Source organism: Macaca thibetana, chromosome 14 (assembly GCF_024542745.1).
Source record: "Macaca thibetana thibetana isolate TM-01 chromosome 14, ASM2454274v1, whole genome shotgun sequence".
Taxonomy (NCBI): Eukaryota; Metazoa; Chordata; class Mammalia; order Primates; family Cercopithecidae; genus Macaca; species Macaca thibetana.
In genome coordinates, this window is record NC_065591.1 from 86,362,722 (window position 1) to 86,390,263 (window position 27,542).

Consider the following 27,542-nt stretch of genomic DNA (forward strand, 5'->3'; position numbering starts at 1 on the left):
TAAAGGGAACAGGGTGTTTGCAGGCAGACAAGGAAGCGGTGGGTGGAGCAAGGAGAACAGTGATTCCCACTTTTGTCCAAAAGCCCAGGGGTAAGAGAACTGCATGGGACACAGGAACCTCAGGGGTCAGCTGGGCTTCACTGAAGGTTAGAAAGTAGAGACAACATTCAAGAAGAGATAATAATGAGGAATCTGATAATTATAAAAAGAGTTCCTAGAGTTTATAATGAAGGGTTGGGGGACAAGGAGAGGTGCAGGGTAGAGACAGAGTCTAGTTAAGGAAGGTATAATAGAACAGGATAAGATAAAAGTTTGGGAGAAAATGGATGACTGGGGAGATGTGCTTCTGGTGGTGACTGAGGCATAATGAAATCTGTCCTTAGTGTGAATGGAGGAGGAAAGGCAATTTTCTGGAGATAGGATCCCTAATAACACTGCAGTGATTAAAACAACTGTTAATAGCTTTTTTTAGAAAAGTATATTTCACTTCCTGCTGTATCACTTGCTGAATCAGATATAATATCCAGATTTCACTTTTATTATCTCTAAAATATAAATAAACATGATGCTTTTCTACTTGCCAGGGGTGTTATGAAAGCTTGACAAAATTATAAGCTAGCGGTATTGTACAGTGAAGCATTAGACCTTTCAAAGACTTCCAAGATATCAAAGTGCTAATTATTCTATAATTCTAACATTCAGGATTCTACATCTGAGTCTTAAAAAATCCCAAAATAATAAATAGTAATGAAAAGACATTTTCTCACCAAAAGTTTTTACCAAAACCATCCATCATTTTTTATAGTCACCAATAAATAATAATAAGGTTTGCCCCATTTTTTCCAAACAGATACAAACTTATATCCAAAATTTTACTTCTCAATTGTTTGAAGAATCACACATGGACATAAAGAGTAAAATAAAACTGTCTTACCTAAACCATATAGCGCAATCTTTGTGCTTCCTTTTTGAAGCAAAACTGGACTAATGTCTATCTTCTCCACGGACATTGAACGTCCAAAGTGATTTACAAATCCAGCACAACTTAAAATGTCCAGGGCACAAAGTGCATCTGCCTACGTAAAATAATTTCAAAGAATGTTAGTGTGTATGTAAAAGTATCTACATGAGTATCATATCACCTGTTAAAAGCATACTCCATATACTACTTACAAAAACATAGATGAGGACAGTGTTTTCTCAAAACAAAATTACAAAAGTAAAAGTATTTGCTACATTTTTTTGTACTACAAATCACCTACAGCAACTGGAATCACATGCCAAATGCAAGGTTAACATCTCACCAAAACTTAGGATGTCTTGGCCACAAAAAAATAAAAATCAGCCATGAGACAAAAGCTTTGTAATATTAAGCAAACCTCTTAAAGCCTGGGGAAAAAAGACCATAGCTCATCAGCGATTCATAATATTAATAACCAGATAAAATGAAAAAATACTTTGAGGGTAGGATCTCTAGTCTTACCTCCATATTAAACAGATAATCTAAGATTAGATTATCTAACAGATCATCTAAATTAAGATTAGATTAACAGATCATCTAAATTAAGATAATCTAATTTAGATTTAAAGATGTTGATGAAACAATCATTTCCTAAAAGTGAGATAAGACAGTTATAAAAACGCTGGCAAACTGTAAAGCGCTATACAAATGTTAGGTGTTCACTCCTACTCCTGGCTTCTTACTGTTAACATCAGCACTAATGAAATAAAAGCATCGCTCATACACTAATTCTTATTCCAGATTTTTTAAAAAATCTAAAAAGCAGTATAAAAGTTTGTATGAATGTGAAAAGTCAACTTGACTTTTTAACTCAATTTGACTACTACACAGAGAAAAAGAGGAGGCATGCTCTCCACAGACAAACTAAACTGATCATTTCCAAAATTCCAACAAAGCGTAAGAAAACAATAATTACCCCCGTGGGATCGTCATGATTGCCATGAATACTAAACACTGGAATTGAAATGTTGAGGTTGCCATCTTGATAGTTCACCCATGGAAATCTTAAAAAAAAAAAAAAAAAAAAAAAAAAAAAAAGTTATTTAAAATTTCTACAAAGGACAAAAGCTGTTTTCCCTCAGATTCTCCTCCAAAATATTAATGCAATCATAGGCAAACTGCATAATGTACATTGGCATATGATCACTAGCTTAGAGCTTTAAAAAATAAAATCGTAGGTGACAATTCATTTCAATTAGTTTGAAAATATCTCAAAGTACTACATTTTAAAGAAACCCCAACTATAATAAACAGTGCTTGCGGTATGTATGAGTAGTACATCTAATTAATGAAAAGTTAATAGGCCTTCAAAATTTTAAAAACTTAGCATATGGTTTTTATTCATAGTGGGGGGAGGGAAGAAAACCCATATACTTTAGAATCCCAAAGAGGTAAATTAAAACTCCCAGCTCTATCAATTATTACCTGTGCAAATTAAAGTCTCCTGTCAGCCCCTGCCCCCAGCCATCCAGCTCCCCTTCTCAGAGGCAAACAATGTCAGCAATTCCTAGTGCATTTTTCAAAAGGATCCTATACCTATACACACAAACAGATTTTCTTCCTCCTTACATAAATGATACAAAAATACATCCTGCTTTTATTACTCAACATATTTTAGAAATCATTCCACATCAGTACATGAAGACCTTTCTTCTGCTCTGTCAGCCACACAGTACTCCATTACATGGATTACCACAATGTGTTTGAGCAGTTCCCTACCAATGGACATTTAGATTTTGTGCAGTCTTGTTTTATAAACAATGCTACAGTGAGTAATCTTGTACAAAGTAATCTTGTATGGAATGATCTTGTACAAAGTAATCTTGTACAGTGAGTAATCTTGTTGCCCTTGTGAGTCAACCTGTAAAGGGATACCTGGAAGGGAACTGTTAAGTCAAAGAGTATGTGCATTTGTAATTTTGATAGGCACTGCCAATTTCCCACCATAGAGATTTACACATAATGCAATAGCAATGCACAAGAGGGACAGTTTCCCCCTACCTCACTAACATAGTCTATTATCCAGCTCTTAAATCTATGCTAGTAGATCTCAATGCTAGCAGCATGTTGGAATTATCTTGGGGATCTTTTAAGAAATGCCAATGCCCATGACATACTTAGAGAGACTCTAAGTCAGTTGGCCTGGAGACGGGGCATCCATATTTTTAAAGGTTCTGAGGTAACTGTACTGTGCACTCAGGATTGAGAGTCACAGACCTATGCCAACCTGATAGGAGAAAAATATTTCAGTATAGCTCTTTTTCTTATGAGTTAGATCAAACTTTTAAAAATACATTTAGGCCGGACTCGGTGGCTCACGCCTATAATCCCAGCACTTTGGCAGGCCGAGGTGGGCAGATCACCTGAGGTCAGGAGTTCGAGATGAGCCTGGCCAACATGGTGAAACTCCGTCTCTATCAAAAACACAAAAATTAGCCGGGCATGGTGGCACACGCCTGTAGTCCCAGCTACTTGGCAGGCTGAGGCAGCATAAGTGCTTGAATCTGGGAGGCGGAGCTTGCAGTGAGCCGAGATCAAGCCACTGCACTCCAGCCTGGGTGACAAAGCAAGACTCTGTCTCAAAAAAAAAAAAAAAAAAAAAAAAAAAAGGTTAAATGTCATGTTATTTCCTTTTCTGTGAAGGATGTCCATCTTCTTTATTTCTTACTAACTCATGAATGTTATTGTCTTGAAAGAACTGCTTATTGGGGAATTCAGCCTTAATTTGCAATTGGTTGCAAATATTCCTCCTGATTGAACTCTGACTTCTGGCTTTGCTTCAGGCAGTTTTTGGCATACAGAAATTTATTTTTGCAAAGACAAACGTATGAATCTTTAAGGCTTCTGGATCTTGTATCATACTTAGAAGCCTTTCCAACATCTAGATTTTTAAAATATGTCTAACAGTTTCTCCTAGTAGTTTTACTGAATCCATTATTTCCCCTACATTATGAGCCAGTGACCTTCATCAAATACTAAATTCCTACATGTATTTGAGGCTATTTCTGGAGTTTCCATTCTCTTTCACTTACCTATCTACCAATTCATAAGCCATACCACATTTTCAATTATTGTAGCATTGTTATACTTCAAATCTAATTGGCTACTAACTCCTTAGTAGTCTTCTTTTTCGGGATTTCCCTATCTTTGTCTATTTTCTACATGAACTGTAAACTGGAAGATGAAATTATCCAAAATGTAACACAAAGGGGTAAAGTTATGGGCAATTCTTTTTGAACAGTATGATATATAAATGATATTCAGAAAGACAAGGGAAACAATATTTGAAAATATAATGAATAGGAATTCCCCCAAGTTGCTGAAAAACAATAATACTACACTAAATATATGATAAAGCCCACACGGGACAAAAAGAAGTAAATCCACAGCTAAGTAAAACTGCAACATGTTAAGAACAATGAGAAAATCTTAATAGTTACCCGAGTATTGTCTTTATGCTAGTCACTACTCTAAGCATTTTTCTTATCACCTCAATCTTCTCAATTCTGTAAGACTGGCACATTTCTTACCCATGTCATGAATGACAGAACTAAGGCAGAGTAGTTACGTGACTAACGTAGTTTTACAACTACTAAATGACAGAACCAGGATTTGAACTCAGACTGTTTTATACCGGAACCCACGCTCTTAATCACTATGCTAAACTTTCTAGCAACTCAACTCACAGTAGACTCCTCAACAGCAACGACAAAAAAAGAGTTTACCACCCACTGACACTCCATGAAAAAACTACTGAAAACTGTACTTCAGAAAGAAGGAAACTGAATCTACAGAAAAGAAATGAAATACAAGAAACGACAGTGAGCAAAGAAATAGGTAAACATGTATATAGGGTGGGGAAACAGTTTTCAAAACAGAATGCAGTTTAAAAATAAGATAAAAGAAAGAAAACACTAAAGTCAAAAAATGTCCCGCCTGGGTGCAGTGGCTCACGCCTATAATCCCAGCACTTTGGGAGGCCGAGGTGGGAGGATCACTTAAGGTCAGGAGTTCAAGACCAGCCTCACCAACCTGGTGAAACCCTATCTCTACTAAAAACACATAAAAAAACTAGCTGGGCATGGTGGTGCACACTTGTAGCCCCAGCTACTCAGGAGGCTGAGGCAGGAGAACTGCTTGAAGCTGGGAGATGGAGGTTGCAGTGAGCCAAGATCGTGCCTCTGCACTCCAGCTTGGGCGAGAGAGTGAGACTCCTTCTCAAAAAATAAAAAATGTCTCGAGTTTTAGATTTGAATAGAAGGAGGGTAGAGACACTGATTACAATTTTTAAAAACAAGGACGAAGTATTATACAAATCTTTTAAAACTCAATTATATATGCAGCCAAACTAGCAATCAAGGGGAAAGTAAACATATTTTCATGTAGACAAAACCTCAAAAAAAAATTTACCTACCAATATAAAGTCATACTTTAAAAAATAAGTAAGAAATAAATATGGGCTAGGCATGGTGGCTCACAACTGCAATCACAGCATTTTGAGAAGCTAAGGCAGGAGGACTGCTTGGGCCCAGGACCAGCTGGGCAACATAGTGAGACCCCATCTCTACCAAAAATAATTTCTTAAAAATTAGCTGGGTGTGGTGGCTGATATGGTTTGGCTCTGTGTCCCCACCCAAATCTCATCTTGTAGCTCCCATAATTACCATGTGTTGTGGGAGGGGCCTCGTGGGAGATAACTGAATCATGGGGGCAGGCCTTTCCTGTGCTGTTCTGGTGATAGTGAATAAGTCTAAAGAAATCTGACGGTTTTAAAAATGGGAGTTTCCCAGCACAACCTCTCTCTTTGCCTGGCACCATCCATATAAGACATGACTTGCTCCTCCTGCTTTCAGTCATGATTGTGAGGCCTCCCCAGCCATGTGGAACTGTAAGTCCATTAAACCTCTTTCTTTTGTGAATTGCCCAGTCTTGGATACGTCTTTATCAGCAGCATGAAAATGGACTAATACAGTGGCACATGCCTATAGTCCCAGCTACTTGGGAGGCTGAGGCAGGAAGATAGCTTGAACCCAGGAGGTTGAGGCTGCAGTGAGCTATGATCATGCCACTGCACTACAGCCTGGGCAAGACAGCCAGACCCTGTCTCAAAAGCAAAATTTAAATAAATAAATAAATAAATAAACATGAGTATGTCTATTCTCATGGGTTAGTATGTACAAATATTTTTCTTAGCTCTGTCCACTGAAAGCCTAGAAGCAACAATACAATAGTAATGTGCACATCTAACATCCAGATCTTGTTTTCCAAATACCATTCTCCAAAAGGAACCAGGGCTCCTTGAAGAAATGGTTGAGTATGAAACTAAGAAAGAGAAAGTACAAAATCAGCCTGGAACATCTTACAGTGAAAAAAATCAGAAGAAAGGGTGAGATATGGGGGTACATCAAAAGGATACAGGAGCCAATCTCAAAAAGAGCCCAATGGCTAAAGCTGGAACAATTTAAGACACAAGTAAATTATGATAGTATTAAATTATAACCCAAAGAAAAAAAAATGTCTGTATCTACTGATACAGACAATTGAATAAACTGATACAGACAACTGAATAAACTGATATAGAAAATTGAATAAACAAATGTGGGACAAGGGGCAAATCTTCCTTACAAAAGAATCCCAATTAATACATGTAGAAAGAATATAGGAAATAGAAAATCACAATTAGAATATCACAGTTATAACTGTTGTAGGTAAGATCCACTGATGAATCTAAAATTAATGAACAAATTTAAGGAGGAATAGAAAAGTCGCACAGTCTCAAAATATCTCCCCTAAAATACTTATTAATTACTTTGGTGGTTTTATGTCCATCAGAAGTGGAAACTTAACTCCCCTCCCTTTGAGAGTAAGATGGACTCAGAGACTCAATTCTAACCAACAGCATATGGAAAGGAAAAAATAATGACTTTACACTGGAGAAACCTGGCAGAGACCGGCTTAACTAAGTGATCAAGGTTAAAATCACCAGTGATAAATCAGGTTGATGTCATGCACCTCCTGATGTGATGACTGAAAGGGTCACTTCTTGAATATTCTCCCCCGAAACCTGTAATCCCAATCTAATCATAGAAAGCAAGAGAAAAACCCAAATTGAGGGACAGTCTACAAAATACCTGACCTCTTTATAAGTATCAAGGTCACGAAAGACAACAGAAAACCTGACACGGGCTGAAGAAACTAAGCAAACTTTTCTACTAAATGCAATGTGAGATCCTGTACAATGTTTAAGACATGATGGGCTGGAAGTGGTGGCTCACGTCTGTAATCCCAGCACTTTGGGAGACCAAGGCAGGTGGATTACCTGAGGTCTGGAGTTCGAGACCAGCCTGGCCAACATGGCAAAAACCCCATCTCTATTAAAAACACAAAAATTTGCCAGGTGTGGTGATGGGCGCCTGTAATCCCAGCTACTCAGGAGGCTGAGGCAGGGAGAATTGCTTGAACCCAGGAGGCGGAGGTTGCAGTGAGCCAAGATCATGCCACTGCACTCCAGCCTGGGCAACAGAGCGAGACCCCATCTCAAAAAAAAAAAAAAAGAAAAAGAAAAAACACATGATATTTTTATAATACAGGGATTGACGAATATCATAAGTAGTCCCAAAGGCACAAATGGAAAAAAAGAAAAAACAATAGATTTAACTACATAAAAATTAAGTATTTCTGTCAACAAGAGTCCATAAACAAAGTTAAAAGACAAGCCACAAGCCACTAATTGGGAAAAAATATATGTATCACAAAGGTTTACTAACTAGAATATATAAGTAACTTCTGCAATTCAGGTAGAAAAACAAACAAACAAAAAAAATCTCAGTTTTCAAAATAGGCAGATGATATGAACAGGAGAGGATACCAAAATGTACAATAACCTGAGAAGATATTCAGTCCCAACTTTTTTTTTTTTTTTTTTTTTTTTTGAGATGGAGTCTTGCTCTATCACCTAGGCTGGAGTGCAGTGGCACAATCTCGGCTCACTGCAACCTCTGCTTCTGGGACTCAAGTAATCCTCCCACCTCAGCTTCCCGAGTAGCTGGGTCAGTCCCACTATCAATTAGGAAAATATAAATTAATATGACGATGTACAAAAAATTCAAAGAATATATTTACTAAGAAAATAGCTTATATGGAAAGCAAAATGGTTAACTGTGTGTTTGTGCGTCTTATACAGAAAATACCATACACAAGTAATCATTCACTCAAGTAAATAAATATACTTACTTACTAAAACCAAAGTTGACTGACTGATCACTGAGAATTTCAAACTGGACAGGCCTATCACCCATACAATATTTTCTTAATAACTCGAGGCAGGTGTGTAACGTTTTCCTTGAGGGCTTATTTTCATGAAAAAGATCACCGCCTAACAAAATAAAATCCACCTGATCAACAGAAAAAGGTGTTAAAATTAGTATGTTTTACAAGTAACATTTTTATAAACTGCAGATGAAAGAGATTAAAAAAACAAAAGACACTATTATGTATGGCAATTTAAAAACTTACATTTTATTTATTCAAAGGGACTTTCAATCTGGTAATTAATCTGACTCTAATTTAGCTGACTAAGCTATCTTAAAAAAAAGCCCTCTTCCAATTACACCAGGTCTCTGATTCAAGCTACACAAGGTGATCATGTTTTTTCTATTATTCGAATCAAACATAAACTTAGCACTTTAACAGAACGTATGGAAGAGATACCAAATTCAATCCAAATCATTCATTTAATTCATTCAGCATTTATTTAGAATTCCTACAGGTTCCAGAAGCTAAAAAAATAGCAATCTACAAAACAGATTATATCCCTGCCCTCATTAAATACTGACTCTATGCAAGACCCTCTGCTGAGTCCTGAGGATACAATGATGAATAAAATATCATCCCTATCCTAAATATATTCAAACTCTAATGGAAGAGGCAAACTGTTATACATCTAAACATAAGTCAAACTCTGGGGTGTACTAGAATGGACATGTAAGCAACCAGCAGCAGAGATGACACTACGACGAATTTGAACTCAAGGCAGGACAATTCGCTTGCGGACACAAAGTCTAGAAGGGATGAACTAACATGATGGCATGTTAGTTGCACTAGGAAAGATAAATGATTTTGAGGAGGACATTCTAGGAATAACTTCAGTGAAGGAGGGAAATCATACAGAAAAAGTCTAACACAGGCTTTCAAGACATATACGATGCACCTAAAGAAACTTAAGTGCTTAATCATACAAAAGAACACAAGGTATAGATCACTGTGCGTATGGTAGTTAGGGTAACTTTAATAAAAATGTGAGATTTAAGCTAGGCCTTCCAGAATGAACACTATTTGAGTAAAAGGAAGAAAATGATCACAATCAAAGGCATGGAAGAAACAAAACAAAAACAAAAAAAAAATGAAAAATATACTGGAGCGAAAAGAAGTTGTTGCTTAATGGGTGTCATTTTTGCAAGATGAGAATACTTCTGGAGATTGGTTGCACAGCAATATGAACATATTTAACACTACTGTACTGTACACTTGAAAATGGTTAACAAGGGAAATTTTATGTTATGTATTTAATATATTTTGCCATCATTTGAACATTAAAAAAAATTTTTTTAAACTGGCTGGCGGTGACTCTAGGAAATATTGAAAAGAACACGACTCACTTCTGTGGTATTCTTGCCAAAAGTGCAGAATCTGAACCTAATCATGAGGAAATACCACATATAGTCAATTTGAGGAAGATTCTATAAAATTACTGGCCTGTGTACTCTTCAAAATATCAGGGTCATGAAAAACAAAGGCAAGGCAGATTCAGGAAAACATACCAGATTAAAGGAGACAAAGAGACATGGCAACTAAATACAATATGTAAACCTGGACTGGGTCCTGGATGCCACCAACCAGCCTCCAAAGAGCTATAACAGACATTATAGGAACAATTGGCAACATCTTAACATTATATAATAGCACTGAATCAATACTACTTTCCTGGTTTTCCATGATTATACATGCAGTTTACTCTCAAATGGTTGAGGGAAAAAAATCATGTGTATTTGTGAAGAGAGGATAAAGCAAATGTGACAAAATGTTAGAAAACCTGGGTGACAGGTAAGGCATTCTATGCACCATTCTTGCCAACTTTTCTGTGAGACTGACATTGCTTCAAAATAAAAAAATTTTTTTAAAAAAGACTCCAAGAATCTAGGGAACAGAACTAAGACTGGTTAGTGGGCATGGGCCAACATAATAAGGGACTTAAAAGTCAGGAAGAATTTAGACTTCAATAATAAGAAATACTAAATACAAATCAAGAAAACGAGTAAACATAATACGCATCTAGAAGTCCCTAGGGGTTATGGGGGCTGGAACAGTTAAGACTAAGGAATGCAGGGAAGGGAAACAGTGGAAGCAGAGGTGAAGGAAAGGGCAAAGTAGAAGTAAGTAGCTTACTCTCAGGAGAAGATTCTGTTTTAGGGCTCAAGAGTTAAAAAAGAAAGAGCACATGCAGGATTCTCCAGCAGGAAACAGACCTTTGGCCACAAGTTTTTGTGCCTTCAGGGAAGGAAAAATTCACCTTACATTCTATTATTGAAAAGTCAAAAAAGAACAGATGCTGGTGAAATTACGGAGAAAAAGGAATACTTATACAATGCTGGTGGGGGTGTAAACTGGTTCAACCATTGTGGAAAGCAGTGTGACGATTCCTCAAAGAGCTAAAAATGGAACTACCATTCCACCCAGCAATTCCATTACTTGGTATATACCCAAAGGAATATAAATCCTTCTACCATAAAGACACAGCACACATATGTTCACTGCAGTACTATTCACAATAGCAAAACATGGAATCAACCTAAATCTCATCAATGGTAGATGGGATAAAGAAAATGTGGTACATATAAACCATGGAATACTATGCAGCCATTAAAAAGAACCAGGTCATGTCCTTTGCAGGGACATGGATAGAGCTGGAGGCCATCATCCTTAGCAAACTAATGGAGGAATAGAAAATCAAATACCACTTCTCCCTTATAAGTGGAAGCTAAATGATGAGAACACATGGACACAAAGAGGAGAACAACAGACACTAAGGACATACCAGAGGGCAGATGACAGGAGGAGGGAGAGGATGAGGAAAAATAATGAATGGGTACTAGGATTAATACCTGGGTGGCAAAATAATCTACACAACAAACCCCTGTCATAAAAGTTTACCTATATAACAAACCTGCACATGTACCCCTGAACCTAAAATGAAAGAATCCAGCCATTGCCTCACTTAATTAAGAAACTTAAAATATGTATACCCACTGCTTTCTGATTCTTTCTAAGCACTAAGATATAGCATGAACAAACAAAAGATTTTCACTCTCATGGAGTTTTCCTTCTAGTGAAGACAACAGATAAAAAATAAGTAAATAATTCAATAAATTATTTCGGATAGTGGTATTAAAAATACACTATGAAAAAAATAAAGCAGAGAAATGTGATAAAAGAGTGCTTGAAAGTATCAGGGAAGACGTCTCCAAAAATGTAAGACTTGAACTCTCAGAAGTAGGCCCCGCCAAGATCAATGTGCTCCAAGCAGAAAGAACTAGATATGTAAGGGCCTCAGAGTAGAATGTGCCGGTGTGGATGTAGCACTGTAAATCAGGCAGAGAGTAGTAGGAGATGAAGTTTCATGGCAGGGGCAAAGATCGAGTCGAACCTTGTAGTTTGAATTTTATACTAGATTCAATGGAATGACACTTGGAAAATTTTAGGCAACAGAGTGCCATGATCTGATTTATTATTTTAAAAGTTCACTTTGGCTGCTATGCTGAGTAGATGTATGCTGAGTAGATGCAGCAAAAAAGAATGGAAGCAGAAAGATGGAAGGGGACCTCCTGCAGGCCATGTGAAACGTGATCAAGCTTTGGACTAAGTTTATTAGCGTGAAGAGAGTAGTAGAGAGGCACCATATATATTTGGGAGGAAGAAATAAGGACCTAGCAGATAAACTGAAGAGAACTCTGCAGAAAAGTCAAGATTGGAGGTGTTAATTTGCAAGTCAACTTTTATGTTCATTCTCCAACTCTCTCCTGGGCTGACGTGTTAACTGCCTGCTGAAATTTTTCCCTGATTGTCCCATTGTAGTCTCCAACTCTAAATGTCTAAATCAGAAATTGTCACCTTCCCACATAAAGAAGTACCTCTTTCCTATCTACCTATTTCTATTTTTGGTACAACTATTCACCCAAACTCCACACATTTCAGAGTCACTGTCATCCCCTTTGCCCTTATCCCCACACGCTACAACTAACCAAAGTACACGAATCCTCTTTTTGCAGTACCTCTTGCATTCACTTCCTCTTTCCCATCCCTAAGGTCAACACTTCAAAAAACTGGTCTCTAATTCATGGTATTATACTCTGCTGCCAGAAGACTTTCTACTGCACTGGGTACAAATTTCTCAATCTGATATTTGAAGTCCTCATTAATGTAGCTCAAATCTTTACTTTTAGTCTCTCAGCATGCTTGCTAACTATGACCTGCTGGTGAGCCAAATTGACTACAGGGCCCCTAACATACCTTATACTGTCTTACCTGTGTCTTCACTCCTGCTTCACATGGATGTACATTCTCTATGCTCCCCACTGGCCAAAACTCTACCCTTCCCCCAAAGCCCAAGTTAAACACAACCTTTTTCATTAAGCTCATCTTGCTATTTTTTTTTCTTTTTTTGAGATGGAGTCTTGCTCTGTTCCCTGGGCTGGAGTGCAGTGATGTGATCTCGGCTCACTGCAACCTCTGCTCCCAGGTTCACGCGATTCTCCTGCCTCAGCCTCCCAGGTAGCTGGCACTACAGGCGCTCACCACCACGCCCGGCTAATTTTTTTTGTATTTTTAGTAGAGATGGGGTTTCACCGTGTTAGCCAAGATGGTCTCGATCTCCTGACCTCGTGTTCCGCCCGCCTTGGCCTCCCAAAGTGCTGGGATTACAGGCATGAGCCACCGTGCCCAGCCCTCATCTTGCTATAATCTAAATGTGATCTTTTCTGCCTCTAAACTCACAGGAAATGCTACTTAGAATTTCCTTAGGGCTCCTATCACATACAACCTTGCATCTGAGGATTGTGGATATATGTCTTTCACACTAGTTTTCTTCTATGTCCACTGAAAGCAGAAGTTTTGACCTTACATTTCAAGTAGACACTGCCACAGGATCCTGCATTCAGTAAACACCCCAAAAAATTTGTAAAATTTAACAGACTATCTACAAAAGTAGCTCCTACTTGAATTTAAGACACAAAGCACACAAAATCAACTTTGAGCTTTTAGTATATTGATACTCAAGCAGGCAAGGTAAGCACCTGAGCTTATAAAACAAATCTGTAATTTTAGAAGGAAAAATAATTTGTTGACCAAGGGAATACGGTAGAAAGTGCACAAATATAAACCACACTCACTTCATTTCCCTGGGCAAGTCTTAAAATTTCATCGAGTGTTACAAACGTATCGTTTCCTCTGACTGCATCTTTCTCCATAAATCCAAGATGAATATCTGTTGCAACTAAGATTTTAAATGTGTTTTCATCATCACTATATTAAGAAAGAAAAAACATTTAATATATTAATAATTCATTAAAAGGATATTCAAACAAATTGAGACTGAAACTTATAAAATAAATAATAACAGTTATGGAGTAAAATCTTTTTTTCAGCCTTAGAGTTCATCTGAAAATCTGAAGTATTCAACATATATTAACATTAGTTTTCCTAACCACTAGTTCAATATAGAACAAATGTACATAAATCTTTACAAGGTTCTATAACTGCTTCAAAAATTTACAACCTTGTTATAACCAGTTTTACAAACTCATGTAACCCATGTCCGAAAGTTTGCTTGTTTTCCTCTTCTTAGAAAACCAAAGAGGTTTTGACACCTATATCTAAACTTGTTATTTACCTGACTTTGTACTCTTCCAAGAAAATCAAAGTTAATTTTAAAAGCCTTCCTCTAAATTTATAAGTCAATTTTATACTAATACGCTAATAACTTACATTCAGGCCCCTGAAGACACTTGCTTGACTCTACTCTCTACAGAGTTAGATTTCATTAAAAAAGTTGGCCAAGTAACAAAACAGAATTGTTTCAATTTGAATTTGGTAATATTCAAAGGTACTTTAATGTGAAGTAGCAATGTAATAGTTATTATGTATAATAATAACTATTACATTGCTACTTACACTAAAGTTACACTAAACTTAACTTTAATTGCATAAAATACTTTTATTTCTATGATCTCATCTCAACCCTCATAGATGAAGAGTCAGGCATTATTATCTCTGACAAATGAGAAGGCTAAACCCAGAGAAATTAACTGTTTTATTACATAACTAGTGACAGAAACGGGACTAAAATCCATGATGAAAACTCAGGCTATTTTCAATAAACCACAATGAATTTTTTAAAAAATCTCTGCATATATCTCCAAAATTCAAATCTTTACAAATAAAAGATATTTCCAGAAACGATTCCTCTTCAAAAACTTCAAAAATGATATGCACACAGTTCTGACCGCTATCTCCAAAAAGGTAGGTCAGAATACTTTTCAAATCACAATACTACGCGTTTCTGTAGCAATTTATGAAGTATTTTCACATGAATTCTCTCATTTAAGCCTCAAAATTAATCTGAGAAAAGTATAATTATTCCAGTTTTACAAATGGCAAAATTGAGGCAAGGCTCAGAGAATTGCTGACTGGCCCAAGATCACACAGCTAGTAGCGTCCAAGGACTTGAAACTAGGATAAAAGACTACAAGTTTAAAGTCTTTCCCACATAACTTTTTTTAATGATCTCGGCTCACTGCAAACTCCACCTCTTGGGTTCAGGTGATTCTCCTGCCTTGGTCTCCTGAGTAGCTGGGATTACAGGCATGCGCCACCGTGCCTAGCTAATTTTGTATTTTTAGTAGAGACAGGGTTTCATCATGTTGGTCAGGCTGGTCTCGAACTCCCGACCTCAGATGATCCCGCCAGCCTCAGCCTCCCAAAGTGCACATAACTTTTATAGTCCTTTTATTTATTCCCATTTCATTCAAATTCATTTCCAGCTTATTTAATACTAGAGGATTTACTCTAAAAATCTTAAACAGAACTGCATTGACTAATAAGAATTTGTCAGGAAAATTGAATAACTTCAATAATTTAAGACAAAGCCTAAGAACATAAACTTAAAACTATATCAATAGATCAAATTACAGCAAGACTCCAATCTATCGCTGCATATTAGTTTCTAAACAGATAAATATTAAAAACATTCCAAATATCCTTTTTGATGACTAGTATTTCTGTTCATAAGCAGGTTCTTTATTTACTGCTTATTAAATAAGTTTTATTTTATTGTGATCACAGTTGACGAGCTTTAGAAACCCAAAATAACAAGGGATTCCAGAAGTCTGGTGCTTACAGTGCATCTGCAGTACTCATTTTTAAGGTCAGTCAAGCTCCTCTGGGACCAGGTTCTTCTCCAAGAACCCCTCGGTACTGTACTCAAATGTCAGAAAATGCACTCGATTCCAAATTCTAGAAATTCTAAAAACAAAATTACATTATAAAACACATTTTTTTAAAAGCCTGCACGTATTTAACCAACATGATTTACGCTGCACAAGGTACAGACGTCTTAAGCAGACTGGCAAATCTAGAAGTCTCATTTTCATCTAAACACCCATTATACTTTAATTTTTTTAATGAACTAAGCATAGAAATAATACATCTCCAGTGCCATCCTAATTTCACCAGGATGATTAAACTCCTATTTTCCTTTCCCGTGCTCTTATGGGAAATTAATGTATGCTAAACAAATGGGCAAAAAGGATCACATATGGTTGTGGTTCAACACACAAACAACTCTAGATGTGCAGATATTTTTAAGTTGCAGGCATAGGTTACTCTGGAGAACGGAGGCAATCCTGTATTTCCTGCTCAAACACACGATTTTTTTTTTTTAAAGGACCTGGCTAGTTTGGAAAAGGGAAGGGACCCGCGTTTAAAGCGAGTGCAAATAAACAAACACGTGGTCTGCGGAGGAACATCTTTAGGCACCAGCAGGATGACTGAAAACAGCCAGGTTTGGGGAAGAGTGGCTGCCACCGCGAGACAACCCCCACCACATCTGGAGCTCCAGATTCCGTCGGGATTCCAAGCCTCAACACGCCCTCACCGCCCGGCGCCTGGAAATCAGAACGCAGAGCCCGCCAGGACCCCTCCCCGGCCCACTCGGCCCGTTCTTTCCGAGGTTCCAGTTAACTCTGGGCTTCAGCCTGGGAACCTGCAGAAACAGGAGACGAATGCGATTCCTAAATTACCCCACTCCTGGACTCTTCAAAGCCCCACAATAGGGACCTGAGGCTGTCTTCTTTCCAGGAAGAAAGGGCAGGATCCGTGAGAAGAAAACAACACGGTCCAAACTTGCCTCTGAGAACCCACAGGGCCGTAAACCTGAATTCCGCGGGAGAGAACGGCGTCCGTTTCTCTCGCGACACTTCATGGGAAACGTAGACGCTTCAAGTCCAGTTCGGTTCTCATTGGCTATCGCACGCCGTGAAGGGGCGGGGAAAGTAGCGGCGAGGCCCCGCCCTCACGCAGGAGCCAATCTTGAGCTGCCGAGGAGACAAACCCGGAAGTGAGATGCAAGGCGGCGATTTTCCCTTCTGTCAGGTGGGTAGTTACTCCCTGTCCCGGACCGCGCTTTCTGGTGGACCCGCGCCATCTAAGAACTCCTGAGCCAGTGCGGGTGGGTAGCCTGTGGACACAGGCCGAGCCCTGCAGGTCAGGCCGCGTCCTGGTCCCCAGGTAGGGCTGAAGCCGCTTCTCCGCTATTGGCTATTTAGAAGGCCTCAGGCGGAGCTCGCGGGCCTGTGAGTTCCCGGCCCGTGGCAGAGTGTCGAAGCTGGATCCCCTCTCCCTCCCTCCCACTCGCCAGACTCTCTACAGGTGTCACCCATAGGTCCTTGAGTTCAGCACAGCTGCATTGCTTTGTGCTGATAACAGTAAGATGTATAGTGCAGCGAAAAATAATGTGGAACTTTTGAATTAGAACGTCTGCCCTTTCAGTTCCACTGAAGGGTCCTTGATCTAGGGCAAGTTGTTTTATCTATCTGAACCTCCTTCATCTGTAAGGTTTATACTCCCCCCACCCCCATCACTGAGTTGTTTGTAAGGAGTTGACATAGTTCGGATCTCTCTCAAAATAGGATATGCCCTTTAAGTTAGGAAACGTACCCTGATATTCCTGATGGAATATCAGGAATATCATCATCAAGTAATCAGTTTTGTTTTTAACTGTGAATCGGGTAGATGCGCCTAGGTTTGGCTTTTTAAACTAAATATACCAGTAAAATTTTATATATAATTTGTTGTATCTGAATCTGTAAACTCAAAATTTATATAAAGGGAGTTTTTATTAAAAGGAAAAGCATGTTGAGGAAGAGGATAAGATCTGTGGTATAAGGTTACTATATTTGATATAGTTACAAGTGAACTTTTATTTTTTAGCCTCTGTTAAGTGTTTAATGAATTGATGTATGGTCACTTTTGTGTTGCAAGGTTCAGGAATTAGTTTGAGAATCAAAGAAAAAGTGGAAGCTCTAGGAGAATTAATAAAATACAAAGCGATTCTGATTGGGTGTCCCTGATTCCAAGGGCAACTGAAAAGCCGGATTGACCTTAGCAACACTTTAGTAAAATTCTTACATTTTACAATAAAGTAACAGGTCCAGAAAAGTTACTGGATGTGAGTAATAGATTTAAACTTGAGTTTAGTGCTATTGCCACTAGTAATAAAATTTAATACCACATTAAGATTGTATACTGTTAAACTTGTGAGATTAGGTACCAGAAATCAGTATCTTGGGGGTATGCCTAACTCTGGAACTTCTCAGAATCCATTCCAGGCAAAATCAAGCGACAAGACTTTAATTAAATATAATGCTACACATACTTAATGCCTTCTATAGACAAGTAGGAGATATAAATATAAGTTAAATGTGGTCATTATCTTTAAACTTATAATCTTTTAAGGGGCAAAAACAAGAACAAAGTTAGTGGTGAAATACAATGTAGCACCAAAAAAAGTAGAAAGCAGAAAGTGATCTAAATGAGAGGATCAAGAAAGAATGGAAGAGATAACATCTGAGAAGAGCCTTGAAAGACTGATAAGATTTCGACAAATAGAGTTGGGAGGCTGGGAACTGGTATTTTTAAACTATCTATTGGTTATTCTCCTTTTCTGTAATTGATTAAGGTTTATATGCTGTGTAACTCTTTAAGCTGATACTGGTTTATAAATTAATATGACGGCTTAACAGAATAAACATCAGTTCCTTCAGGAAGCCTTCTTTAATCCCTTAGAACTAGGGGAATTATGAACTTCCTGTATACTCATGGTTTCTAGATAAAGTCTTGTAGTAGTACTTACCATGTTGTCTTTGCCAGTCACATGACGTCTTTGCCAGTCACCTACACTAGAGTAAGCTTCCTGAGGATCTTGCTCATTATTGAATCCCAGTACCCAGAAATTGACACATACCAGACATTCTATTCATATTAGTTGAATGAAGGAATGAATGACAGCCAAAATTCAGTTGAAAACAAGGACCCAACTAAGAACTATAGTTGCCTATCAATAAATAGGACTACTTTTTAAAGCAGTGAATTTTCCTAGGCCTGAAATTATCAAAGTAGACATAGGATAATTAGTGTAGATGTTGTGATAAAGATATCTGCTCCAATGAGAGATTGGGACAGATGTCCTTTTGGGGGCTAACATCTTCAAGAATCCCTGATTCTTCCAAGTAGTTTTTTTAGGAATTAGAAGTTTTTATTTCTGCTCTATATTATCTGTGTGTCTAGTTTATAAAAATCTTGAATGCACCTTCTTCACTGTATTAGTTATACTTCAAAACCTTCAAGCATTCATCACTCTTAGCATAATACCATCATACCTAAACCAGTAGATTAAAAATAATAGTTATGGCCGGGCGCGGTGGCTCAAGCCTGTAATCCCAGCACTTTGGGAGGCCGAGACGGGCGGATCACGAGGTCAGGAGATCAAGACCATCCTGGCTAACACGGTGAAACCCTGTCTCTACTAAAAAATACAAAAAACTAGCCCGGCGAGGTGGCGGGCGCCTGTAGTCCGGGCTACTCGGGAGGCTGAGGCAGGAGAATGGCGTGAACCCGGGGGACGGAGCTTGCAGTGAGCTGAGATCCGGCCACTGCAGTCCAGCCTGGGCAACAGAGTGAGACTCCGTCTCAAAAAAATATATATATAATATAATAATAATAATAGTTATATAATAATATAGTTGACTTAGAAGAAAACAACGAAAGTAAGAAGCGTTAGACCACTAAAGATCATCTGTGATCTAATAGTGGTCTAACGCTTCTTTCTTTCGTTGTTTTCTGTCAACACCAGTATTTAGTGTATGTAAGGAATACCATAAGAAAAACAAGAGTTTACACAGGGTTTAATTGTATATGTTTGCGAGACTTATCTATGCAGTTGATAAAGCCTGAATTATTGTTTTACTAATAACTTTTGTATTTGTGTTTTCAGGTCTTGATGAATAAAGCAGTCATAATTTATCTCTAGGAAGATTATACCCTGGCATTTGAAATGCTTTTTATTTAGAATAGTAGTAAAAATGGAAAAAGAAAAAGGAAATGATGATGGAATACCAGACCAAGAGAATTCCTTGGATTTTTCTGAACACTTTAACCAACTTGAATTGTTGGAAACACATGGACACCTTATTCCTACTGGTACTCAAAGTCTTTGGGTAGGCAATTCTGATGAAGATGAGGAGCAAGATGACAAAAATGAAGAGTGGTATCGATTGCAAGAAAAAAAAATGGAAAAAGACCCAAGCAAATTGCTTCTTTGGGCTGCTGAAAAAAATCGGGTAAAAAAAAAAGATTACAGAAGGAAGTGTGACAGTAGGAATAGCACTGGGTTCAAGCCAGAAGGCCTGCCTTTACTGTTATGGCCGTCATACCTATCTCTTGATTATGAGGACCAAATGAGACAATGTACATGAAAGCACATATTAAGCTGCAAAGTGTCATGCTAGGTATTATTTGGGGGTTTAAGGATAATTATCTAGAAAGATAGCAAGCAATCATCTATATTTTAAAATCATTTATATAAAGTCATTAGGATCATTTAGGAAAGAGGATGGAAACTAACATTTATTAAATACTAACTATACCAGGTACCTTATTACATTATTTAATCCTCATGTATCTCTATAAGTAATACTCTTCTCTTTTATAGAGTAAGAAATTGAGATTCAGGAATATTAATTTGCCCAGGATCATCCAAGTGGAATGAACATCAAAAGCCTATTCCCTCTGCTTGGCCACTTCCACCTAATTTTACTAAGTTTCCCCATGTCTGTTTTAGTAAACTAATAACTAAAAGGGTCTTGCATTTTAAATAGCTTTTTAACCCAAGAGCATGCCACATTTAACCAGAGGCCCATAGAACAATCTAAAAATTACAACCTAAAAGGATGTTTCTAAGGTTGTATTGAGAAGGAATTGAGCTCTTAAATCCCTAGAATTCCCTATTAATACTTTATTCTTTTGTTAAAAGCTTTATTTTTAAAAGTTTCATACAGTGTATATATTGGTGTGATAATCCAATAGAAAAATCAAGCAGTTATGTTTTCTTCACAGATAACATATAAAATATTAAATACAATTAAAACCTATGATATTCATTGGACTGAAGCTTTTATGCAATGAACCTTAGTTGGACCAGGAGTAAGGGTATGGTTTGATATTCAGAGAATCTCATTCTTAGAAGCAACAAAGTATAGTTAACACTAACTTGTTCATTCTCACACCAGTAGTCCTCTCCTCCCAAAAAAGAGATCTTAAATTATTTTCATTTTAAAGTCATCTGCTAACAAGTTTTTATTCAACCTAATTAAATCTAACACCACAAGAAAATTTTGTTTTGGTTATTGTTTTGGTTTGAGTTGAGTTGAAAGATTTCCATTTTTCTTCTCAGCTGACTACAGTGCGGAGACTACTTTCTGAAAAGGCCACTCATGTGAACACTAGGGATGAAGATGAGTATACCCCTCTTCATCGCGCAGCCTACAGTGGACACTTAGATATTGTCCGGGAGCTCATTGCACAGGGGGCAGACGTTCATGCAGTGACTGTGGATGGCTGGACGCCCCTGCACAGTGCTTGTAAGTGGAATAATACCAGAGTGGCTTCTTTCTTACTGCAGCATGATGCAGATATCAATGCCCAAACAAAAGGCCTCTTGACCCCCTTGCATCTTGCTGCTGGAAACAGAGACAGCAAGGATACCCTAGAACTCCTCTTGATGAACCGTTACGTCAAACCAGGGCTGAAAAACAACCTGGAAGAAACTGCATGTGATATTGCCAGGAGGACAAGTATCTATCACTACCTCTTTGAAATTGTGGAAGGCTGTACAAATTCTTCACCTCAGTCTTAACAATTCTAGTAATTTTCTTAAGTTTCTAAGTACCAGTGCCTCCTTTGTGTGAGATGTAAAGTATTCCCATAATCAAAGTTGACGTCAAACATCTTACTACAAAAATTCAGTGATATTCATTATAACATTCTTCCAAGTGAATTGCCTGACTTTGATGTCAGAATGTATTTAAAAGTAATTTGCATATATATTTAATGATTTCTGTGGAGTTCGTGATTTTTTATCAGAACTAATTTTAATGTGTGTATACTTAAAAACTTGACACGGGTTGTACAGAAACTGATATTTTTGGTGCTGATCCAAGAGAGATGTATTTTTAAATATCCCACATCCTGGATCTTTGTTGAGTACTTAGTATATTGACATATATTTTTATAAGGTGAGGTAACTCAGAACTTAATTTAGAAGTCTTAAATATTCTGATACAATTTAGCTGTCTTCTCTACCTTACCATAGCCAGTTGCTTTCACTTTAAACTAGAGCAAGTAACGTATTAGTGGCTTGCATCTTCATAAGTTAAAGAAAAAAACAGCAAAAAAGCTAGATCTTTGTCTTTTAGAACACAGACCATTTTCAGGAAAGCAGTTAGCTAGGTGTTTAATTCATGAATATTGTATACTGCCTCCCCTACCACAATTTACACAATCCTGTGGATAGTCCTACCTCACCCTGGTCAACCTACATGATCCTTATGCTAATGGCAAATCACAATGACCTTGTAGACATGCACACAACTATACCTTTGTCCAACAGATCATAATATATCTGCTATCCAACTGGTTTTACATGCCTAATCCTACTGATTGGGGCACTGCTCATATAGTCTCTCAAGTTCACAGGAAATGTTGATTTTCTAAGGTCCTCATTTTTACAAACTATACAAAGCCTAAGTGACAAGGGAAAAGGAATTAGTCTAAGAGTAAGGGGATGATGATTATATTGAGGCTAAAACCACAAAGTGGCTCAGGCTTAAAAAAAAAAAAAAACACTGTGGATAACGACAAAAAGCATAAGTAAAAATATTTGAGAAAAATAAAGTAGAAGTTTTGAACAACACAAAAGGCATGAATTCATTTTTTACCTGTGTATGTCTTTCTTGGATCCAGAACATTATTCATCCAGCGTGCACTTAGTTATTTAATATCTACTCTCTCAGTTTCTCCAGCAGCAATTTTGCATTGTGTACCTAGCCCCTCTGTGATTGTTCCCAAAGTTTTGTCTTCTCAACATGAGAACACTCTAGGGGAAGAGAACTAAACCAATTGCTCTTTACTTCAGTTTAATTTTTTAAATGTCCACCAAGGCTTATCTCTTTCAAGCCATCCTATGTAACCCAGTCACCCTAGACTAAGTAATAATGTTATTTAATGAAATATTAAATATTTATTTTTGGTTAGAACTTATTAGATGATCTCAGAAAAGTCAGAGATAATACATGAACTGAATCATCGTGGCAACAGGCTCTTGAGAGTTAGTGCTTTAGTTTATGTTGTGAGCTCTGCCTAGGGAGATGCTTTGTGGCAGAAAGAGGTTGCTTTCTGTTTGATCTGGCCTAAGTTAGTGACACCAAATGACAGGTACAGCTGACAGGCAGTGATGATAGAATAAGACCTTATTTATCCAAGCAGACTGCTGAATGAGGCTGCTTAGCCTGAAAGTCACAGAGCTGATGGCTCCTTTCTCATTTGAGAATGGATTGCACCCATGATTTTCCATGTAAACTTTCCATTTAAGTATGAAGCCAAAGAAGTCTTGTTTCCAATAAGGACCTAAGATGTGTCTACTCCCTTGTTTTCAGACCTCAACACTCACTGATGCTAGAGAGCAAATTCTACATATAAGACAAATCCCACCCCTGAGGGCAGAATTTGTATTGTCTGCTTCATTTATACTTTCCAGAACATTTACTAGACTGCTCTGTCCACAGAAGGCAGTTACTAATTGTGCTTTGAAAGGATTACTTCTACTTTCCAGTGTAGGCAGGCTAAATAGCTCAGTTTGCAAACAGAATTTTCTCTAATCTTGAAAAGCCTGTATGAAGACTTATTAAAAAATGAAATCTGAGTTTTTCATAACTAAGGGCTTAATTTTGATTAACCTATGCTTGAGGAAGAGATAATTTTTGTGAATGTTCAAGGTTCATATCATAATTCTTAGGCCTAAAGTGGAACTAGTTGGCTTTGCTTTTATGAATCTTAAATACGCTTTTCCAGGGAGCCTTCCAACCCACAGCCTACCACAGTGGTGGGATTTAAAGTCTTTATACTATAATATGAAGACATTTATTTTTATTATTTGACATCTATTATGTTATCTAACACTATGCTGGAAAATCATGATCAAAAGAAGCCCAGAGACTATTCTGAGATTTATGTCCTATACCAAAATGAAATCTCTGGATCAACTCTTGATTCCTGATCAACACATATACCATCTTGACCCTACCTGCACTGGCTCTAGGAATTTATGCAACTACCTACGAAATAAGATCACCAAATCCTTGATTATGTCTTTCCTGTAATTTGTTTATCATAAGATGCTCCAGTCCATCTGTAGGGTTGCTAGATGACCACTCAATTTGTTCAATATGAAATGCTTTCTCTAAAGGATATTTAAGGTCTATGCTTATTAAGTTCAGAAGAGAGTAAACCAAGAAGGATTAAGTGTAGCTGATTGATGTTTTAAATTCCTGGAAATTTCCCTTTGAAACTCCAAAATTTTACTTCTCAGAACCTAAATGGAAATGATCTAAATCAGTGCCAACACATAGAAACATGTGGGCCACATATGTAATTTTATGTTTTTAGCATGACTATTTTAGATACCTCATATAAGAGGACTCATGCAATAAGGAGAGAATTGCATTTTATGGCACACAAACATAGATAAGCAAAAATCTTAGAAGTGGAAAATCATAAGAGCAATATTAAAACAAAAACAGGTAAAATTAATTATATGTATATATATTAGGATAATACATCCAAAATATGAGAGAAATATTTTAAAATTATTCAGATTTTTTTTTTATAGTAAATCTTCAAAATGCAGGGTGTATTTTAAAGCACATCTGAATTTAGACTAGTCACATTTCAAGTTCTCAGCCATGTTTGTCTAATGGCTAGTCCATTGAAAGCACAGATCTACATGCCTGAGTCATTCCCTGGAGGCAAAGAAGGATGGTTACACAGAGCATTACACTTTGAGTGAGACAAACTGAGTTCAAATCCTCAGTGCCACCTGTGGGTGACTTTGGGCAAAAAAAAAAAAAACCTCAATTTTCTCATATGTAAATCAGGGATAATGTCTATCTTGTTGTAGGCTAGTTTGTTATTTAAATGTAAAAATCATATGGTGTAATTTATTTTGTCAATTTCTTTAATACTTTAAAAATAAATTTCAATATGAAATACATTGAAATCATATTGTTTAAAAAAAAAAAGCTACATGTGTTTATCAATGTCCTCCAGTCATCTTTTATGTAATGCATGAATGAAATCATCTGATCTTTATGAACGTTCTTATTGGTACACCAAACCTCTGTGACAATAGCTAACAACTGAGTGCTCACTGTAGGCCAACTATGCTGTATGTGCGTCACGTGTGTGATACCATGTGAGCCTCACAACAACTCTCTGAGATACATATCATTGTACAAAAAGGAAATCAGGCTTATAGAACTTACACGGATTGCCCATTGTCATGCTATGTGCGCATGATGGAGGTTTGTCTATCTGGTTCTACCACCTTTCCTCTTCACCACACACTAGTATTTGACATGTATTTGTGAAGTTGATTAAAGAATGCATCATTTGGTGCATGTGTAGTGTATTTTCTTACGTTCCCAGAAAGCTCATGTTCAAATATCACAACTTTTTACCTGTGGTGTTTTTGAATATTATCGATATACCACCAGTTAGTCTGTCAATCATAATAACCAAAATTCCATTTTCTTAAATATTATTTTTATGTAGTTTATTTACAGTAGGGTTTGAGGACATAAAAATTACTATCAGGAGCAAAAGCAACTGCGTTTGCTTTTAAAGGTGCAGTTTATATTTTTTGAATTTAGTTACTTATATCTACTTTTAAATATGCTTGCCATTTATCCACATATAAAGTATATGTTGTACATCGGCTATAACTAAATTTATTTAATTTTTTTTTAATTTTTGTTTTTTTTCTTTTTGAGATAGACTCACTATTGCCCAGGCTAGAGTGCACTGGCACGATCTCGGCTCACTGCAACCTCTGCCTTCTAGGTTCCAGTGATTCTCATGCCTCAGCTTCCCAAGTAGCTGGGATTACAGGCGTGTGCTACCATGCCCAGCTAATTTTTTGTGTTTTTAGTAGAGACCGGGTTTCACTATGTTGGCCAGGCTGGTCTCGAACTCCCGGCCTCAAGTAATCTGCTGGCCTCGACCTCCCAAAGTGCTGGGAATACAGGTGTGAGCCAGCATGCTTGGCCACTAAATCTATTAATTTTATTCCCCTTCCATGTAGGATTCCATACATGTGTGCAAATTTCTTGTTTTGTTATTGTGTGAAGAACACTTAACATGAGATCTGCCCTCTTAAAATTTTAGTGCATAGTATTTTTTTATCTATAAGCACAATGCTTATAGATCTCTAGAATTACAGAGATTCTAGATTGTACAGCAGATCTCTAGAAATTACTCATCTCGTATAACTAAAGCTTTATACTCATTGAATAGCTACTCCCCATTTTCCCTTGCCCCAGATCCTGGCAGCCACCATTCTACTTTCTGTTTCTAGGAGCATGACTATTTTAGACACCTCATATAAGAGGACTCATGCAACAAGGAGAGAATTGCATTTTATGGCACACAAACATAGATAAGCAAAAATCCTAGTAGTTGAAAATCCTAAGAGCCAAAGCAATATTTAAAAAGAAAACAGGCTCACACCTGTAATCCCAACACTTTGGGAGGCCGAGGTGGGCAGATCACGAGATCAGGAGATCAAGAGCATCCTGGCCAACACGGTGAAACCCCATCTCTACTGAAAATACAAAAAAAAAAAAATTAACCGGGCATGGTGGCACACCCCTGTAGTCCCAGCTACTCGGGAGGCTGAGGCAGGAGAATTGCTTTTCCTTGAATCCAGGAGGCGGAGACTGCAGTGAACCAAGATCACGCCGCTGCACTCCAGCCTGGGCAACAGAGTGAGACTCCGTGTCAAAAAAAAAAAGAAAAAGAAAACGTTAAAATCAGGATTTTTACAACCTGATTTTAAGACTAGCTATGAAACAACAGTATTGAGACAGTGTAGTATTGGTGGATGGACATGTGGATCCATAGAACAGAATACAGTCTAGAAATAAATTCAGATATAGATGATCAATTAATTTTTGACAAAGGTGTCAAGGAATTCAATGGGACGTTCTCTTAAACAAATGGTGCTGGAACAACTGAATATCTTCTTGGAAAAAACATGAACTCATTTATAGGCAGAAAGCAGTTCAGTGGTTTCTTGGTCACAGGGACAGAGGTTGGACTACAAAAGGGCAGAGAGAACCTTTTGGAGGTGATGGAAATACACCATAGCTTGATTGTGGTAATGATTTTGCAGGTGTACACAACTGTCAAAGTCACTGGGTTTTAAAGAGTAATGTAGGGTTTTTGTACATAAATTATATTTTTATGAAGTTGATTTTTAAAAATAGATATCCAGAAATAACTCATTTTATTCTTTTATTATTTTCCATGGCAAGCATAAGATGAACTCATCCTCAAATTCTAGGGATATATCTTCAGGGGGGGCCTGTTATTTAAAAAAATACATTTCACCAATACACTGGAATTTTAAAATTCCTAGTAACACATCCTTTATAATCAGAAGGTGCAATCTCTCCATTAAATGACAGAATGGGAAACAAAATAATTGCTTTAAAATAATTAGTCCATTTGGCAGGATTCAAGAAATTTGAAAAGATAGCTAGTTACTATACAAGAAGGATTTGGTTGGCTTTTAATTTAAATC

At 37.3% G+C, this 27,542-nt stretch overlaps 2 protein-coding genes across 4 annotated transcripts in view; one reads left to right on the top strand and one right to left on the bottom strand.

The window, feature by feature from the left end:
- MRE11 (MRE11 homolog, double strand break repair nuclease) overlaps nucleotides 1–16,558 on the bottom strand; it is a 78,102-nt gene extending 61,544 nt beyond the window's left edge. For 2 of the 3 annotated variants that reach the window (XM_050758906.1, XM_050758904.1), the window contains exons 1-6: nucleotides 16,372–16,468; nucleotides 15,471–15,595; nucleotides 13,465–13,597; nucleotides 8,255–8,415; nucleotides 1,938–2,025; nucleotides 935–1,076 (exon numbers count right to left, since the gene is read on the bottom strand). In XM_050758906.1, the coding sequence (XP_050614863.1) occupies nucleotides 935–1,076; nucleotides 1,938–2,025; nucleotides 8,255–8,415; nucleotides 13,465–13,597; nucleotides 15,471–15,490 (544 nt within the window). In that variant the 5' untranslated portion in view covers nucleotides 15,491–15,595; nucleotides 16,372–16,468. The other variant, XM_050758905.1, reaches the window with a different exon arrangement.
- Nucleotides 16,558–22,598, top strand: ANKRD49 (ankyrin repeat domain 49). Its single transcript, XM_050758932.1, has 3 exons — nucleotides 16,558–16,723; nucleotides 19,623–19,968; nucleotides 21,081–22,598. The coding sequence occupies exons 2-3, from the start codon at nucleotides 19,711–19,713 to the stop codon at nucleotides 21,540–21,542; spliced, it is 720 nt and encodes a 239-aa protein (XP_050614889.1). The 5' UTR covers nucleotides 16,558–16,723; nucleotides 19,623–19,710; the 3' UTR covers nucleotides 21,543–22,598.
- Nucleotides 22,599–27,542: the final 4,944 nt, after the last annotated feature.